The sequence below is a fragment of the Anneissia japonica genome, unplaced genomic scaffold, assembly GCF_011630105.1.
Source record: "Anneissia japonica isolate Jap-2015-1 unplaced genomic scaffold, ASM1163010v1 scaffold3474_len973312_cov172, whole genome shotgun sequence".
NCBI classification, from domain to species: Eukaryota; Metazoa; Echinodermata; class Crinoidea; order Comatulida; family Comatulidae; genus Anneissia; species Anneissia japonica.
Window position 1 is genome coordinate 945,119 of NW_022747780.1, and position 4,651 is coordinate 949,769.

The 4,651-nt window shown below is 35.7% G+C and overlaps 1 protein-coding gene across 2 annotated transcripts in view; it reads right to left on the reverse strand.

Annotated features, from left to right (window-relative positions):
• Positions 1 to 355: 355 nt before the first annotated feature.
• Positions 356 to 4,651, reverse strand: part of LOC117120578 (lisH domain-containing protein FOPNL-like) — a 10,416-nt gene continuing 6,120 nt past the window's right edge. Inside the window, exons 4-5 of one of the 2 annotated variants that reach the window (XM_033265602.1) lie at positions 2,344 to 2,483; positions 356 to 1,646 (exon numbers count right to left, since the gene is read on the reverse strand). In XM_033265602.1, coding sequence (XP_033121493.1) covers positions 1,585 to 1,646; positions 2,344 to 2,483 — 202 coding nt within the window. In that variant the 3' untranslated portion in view covers positions 356 to 1,584. The remainder of the gene's footprint in view (positions 1,647 to 2,343; positions 2,484 to 4,651) is intronic. The other variant, XM_033265603.1, reaches the window with a different exon arrangement.

The window sequence follows — 4,651 nt, forward strand, 5'->3', positions numbered from 1 at the left end:
CTGGAGAAGGGGGTTGAGAGGAGGTTCCCCCTCCCAAATGATATTTTTTTAAAGGAATATCAACCTCTGGATGGCTGAAAATGGCACTCTCAGACTGTGACAGACATGTATTGGTTTGGTGTGGGCCTATTTTTATATGTTTTATGGTCCGACTGCCCGACGAGCTTTGTCGAGCAGGGGGGGGGAACATGAACTGTCTTGTGGGGGGCTTAATCCCCTTCCCCCTGCTGGCACCACCACTGATGCTACCTCAGCCCCACCCTGGTTGGGGCTGAGGTAGGAAATATTTGTTTATGGCACTTGTAGATGGTGGGAAATGACACTGTCAGACTCGAAATTTGAATGTTATACTCTGTTATCCCTCATTTACTTTAATTTTGTCACATTTAGGGCTCCCTCCTGATTTTTTAAATTTATTTAATATGCAGGCAAAAGCAATGCAAGAGGAAACAAGATGTACTTTACCTGAGGATTACCACTATGAAGTGGCTCTCCTATACCAAAAATCTTTACATAGAGAATACATAATTTGAAAGATTCACCAATAAATTATTGGAATTAAAATATAATGGCAATTAAAACAATTCGCAGTGAACAAATTCATGGCTGTCAAAGGTATTTCATTATTGTAAGACAAGAAAAAATAATGGAATCGTGATAATCTAGACTCCCAACATTTTTGCGGACCCCCACATTTTTCGCGGACCCCTTTGACCTGGTAGACCCCTAATTATTTTTCGTATGGAACCGCTGCTATAGTTATCTGTAAACGTTTACTGACTCTGATAATGATGTACACAATATCGATATTGTTATCAAAAGGCATTATTGAACAAACACAACCACAACAGATACCTCCATTCTCAGGCCTGCAAATATTATCTAGCTGTGGTGAGCCTGGAGCTTGTATTGGTTTATTGTCACATCATCCATATTTTAACATAAGCATTTAAGCAAATCAGCTTAAAGCCCTGTCCAAACTATCATTTTCAAATTTGATTTGACAAAAACATATGACATGCCTAAATATGGTCATGATGACGTCACATCACGACCATATAATATAGGCCCATCATGACTATAAATGGGCATACAACAGTTTTCGTCAAAGAAAATTGTATATTCTTGACAGAGCCTTTGTTGCTACTGTATAGAGTACTATAGTGTTACATCACAATACCATGTGATACTACTCCGTTGTAATCGTTGCAAAATGCATTCAACCGGACACCATTTTATCCACTGACAAACCAATGATGCCAATTTCTAACATAATTATTAGGATGTTGTATCTTAGTTTTTCTTTGTAAATTTTTAATTGATGACTAAATGTGTGTTTGATAACTAATGTAATGCAAGCTTTTGTGTTTTTAGTACATTTTGATGGTAAAATATTAGATTTTAAAATGCCTATTTCAGAAAGCTTATGAAGTCATTCAGGCGCAATGAACGGTAACCAATGTTTGGTTGGCAACAGAGGGCGCTACCTGGTTGTTGTGATGACACGACTGTGGTACCTATTGTAAGCTGGAGACAACTGCAAGTCATCTACTATTGTAGTCCTGGTTGAGATTACATTAAATTTCATCGTCGTTCTCCTCGCAATAGCACTGGCGATTCATGTATGCCCTCAAAGCCATGTAACTCTGTATTTGAAACAATAATAGAAAAAAAAAAATATGTGGAGTTTTGTATATCTACAATACAGTACTTAATTTGAGCTATCAAATATAAATTTTTGTTTTTAATATGTTGTACTTATTACCTTGTCTTCATAACCGTTTTTTTCCCCATAGACAACATATGGTCGTCATTGACTGATTTATATCAGTTGACATAACATTGCCATGCATTAACATGAGAGAGATCTTATTTGAAAGTAGTGCTCCACATTTATTCATATATTTATTTTATTTTATTTATTTATTTTTATTTTATTATATTAATTAACTGCCTGTAACCCCAGGTGGGACCCTGGCGGGTACTCCCTTCCCGGGGTCCAGAGTGTCTCGGAAGCTTATCTCATAGGCAGGGTCACTCATCTCCCTGTCAGGTCACACTATATCGAATGTACAGTGTATACCTAATGATATAAATAATAATTACAAGGATATTTCCTTTTTTAAAGCAATGGTCCCCCAAAAAACGATTGGATTCTTCACCACCAGGGGGTGGCACTTCCCGATGGGGGGATCATGTTCCCTGGAACCCCACTGGCACAACCACCCCTGATGCAAAATCATGTTGCCCTTGACCTCACTGCAATTAACAATGGCATTCAACAGTTAAGAATAAATAATGAACTTCAATTACAAAATGATGAATATAAATTAGGCACACTACCGTCTTCTGAATGCCTTCGCTTGTCATGATTTTGTTTTGTAGCTAAATTATGTATGGCAGATGGTCTTGCGATGGATGGTTGGTAATTTGTTCTCGGTTTGCCATGTGTAAAGTGTGTCAACAAACTGTAAATCAACGGACTGAAAAGATAGCAATAATTTCATTCTTTAAAGATGCATGGTAAAACAAAATCATAAAAATCATTTTTGAAATTAACTTGCTCATTTTGAAGTAACATAAAAAATATCAACTTGAAGAATATAGAAATTAGTTAAAGGTGTTTACCCATAATTTTACAGTGAAAAAAGGATAGATTCACTTCCCATTGAAAGTATTTTAAATTGTATCAAATCATTACCCTGTATAAAAATCAGGGTACACATTTTCTAAATTCAATAATATATATACTGATAATAATTTGCATGCTACTGCAAAATAAGCAAGTCAAATTCAAATTTTATTTTCTTGTCATTTTCCGGGGACAATACAACTTTAATACACTGAGTTTATATTACATTATTATTTTTATTGTATCATTATTATTATTATCATTATTTCAGCTTATAGCTTAATAGGCAAAAACTGAAATTGTAGTCTGCACTAGCGAAACATAAGGTAAATAAACAAACATGACATAGCGTAAATACTTGAATAACAGCCGCTCTCGCATAAGCGCTGCTCTCGAATAAGTGCCAAGCCAAACCTGCTTTTTTTTTGCTAAGCGCCGCTTTGGAATAAGCGCCGCAGCACTTAATTAAGAGTATACTGTATATTACCTAGTGTGCAATGAGACACTTTGAGAAACAGGGTTTTAATACAATGTACAGTATACAGTGTTAAACTGAACAAAAAAACACAATGAAAACACAAGCATTTCTTTATAAACGTTATCGATGACGGAGGACTTATGATAGGCCTACTGAACTACGTGAGATAGGTAATATGGGAACGGGCATGGAAAGCGCCGCTCTTGGATAAGCATTTATTCAAGCACTTACGGTAGTTAGTGAGAAAAGGTGAGCAATAATACTCAGACATACAAATACCAGACACACTCCAAAAGTCAGACTGTCCCATGTCTAACAAAAGGGCAAAGAAATGGTGACATTTGTGAAATCTGGTTCAGTGGCATTTGGAAATCATGTTCGTCAGTTAGCAGTTTTCTTTTTTTAAACTAAGGACTTAAATGCTAGGGTTCAACTGACTGAGGTTGGTTTCCCAAGAGCAACAAAGGCATGTGACTTGCCTAAATATGGGAAGTACATGTACCACTTGTAAGACTAACGAAAAGTCAATTTTTTTTTTCAGTTCATGGTCTCAAAGTCTGGAACAATTAATATAAGTAGTGATTTGAAACAATCTATTTCTGGGACAAAACTAAAATGTAAATACAAAAGGCAAATTATACTACAGTACTATTAATAAAAATCTATCTCCGTGGACAAACATAAAATGTAAATACAAATGGCAAATTACCTACAGTACTCTCAAAAGAAAATCCAATGGATGATTGAAATTAACTAAAATGCTCTTTAATAAATAATAACGATAATTATTATTTTTATAATTATATTTAAAAAAAAATTTTTTTTTTTCATGTGTGTACAATATGTCTTTGTTAAGGGGCAGTTTAGACAAGTCTTCTGCTTTTTAACTGTCTTTTGTCCACTTTGTAATACTTTTGTATGATGAATGTTATAATTTCGAATATTGAATTGAATTGAATTAATGACGTCACATAGGCACATGACTACAGTATATGCGAATATACAATTCTTTGTCAAAGAAAACATGTTAGTTTGTACAAAGATTAAGAACGAGAGACTACTTCAGAAAACAGGATGAACTGTGTAACTAAGTGTGTAATTTTTACCCATAAAAACTATCATAAGCCTAGGCTATCAAATCGCTATAACGTAAAGTACAGTAGATATTAATTGTTATAGGATAACCTGTATTAAACAAACATCCCTGGAATACCAACATCGCAACAATACCAGAATTGAAAATATTTGAGTAATACTAATAGATATTTATTACTAATAATAGGGGTTCTATTGTAAACGAGTGGTGGAGCTGGCGAGGTCAAGGGCCACAGCTAGGACCCGACCTTATGTTGGGAACCCTGGACACTCTGTCGGGAAAGTAGCCAATCATTTTGCATAGGAACATTGCTTTGAAAGACAGAGCTGGAAAATGTGTGTGACCACACAACCGACAGTAGGAGGCATCATAAATGTCCCAGAGGCTGTGGCGTGCCTAGCGGGGTGAGCACGCCCCTCCAAAAATTACTTGCGCGCCCTCAGTC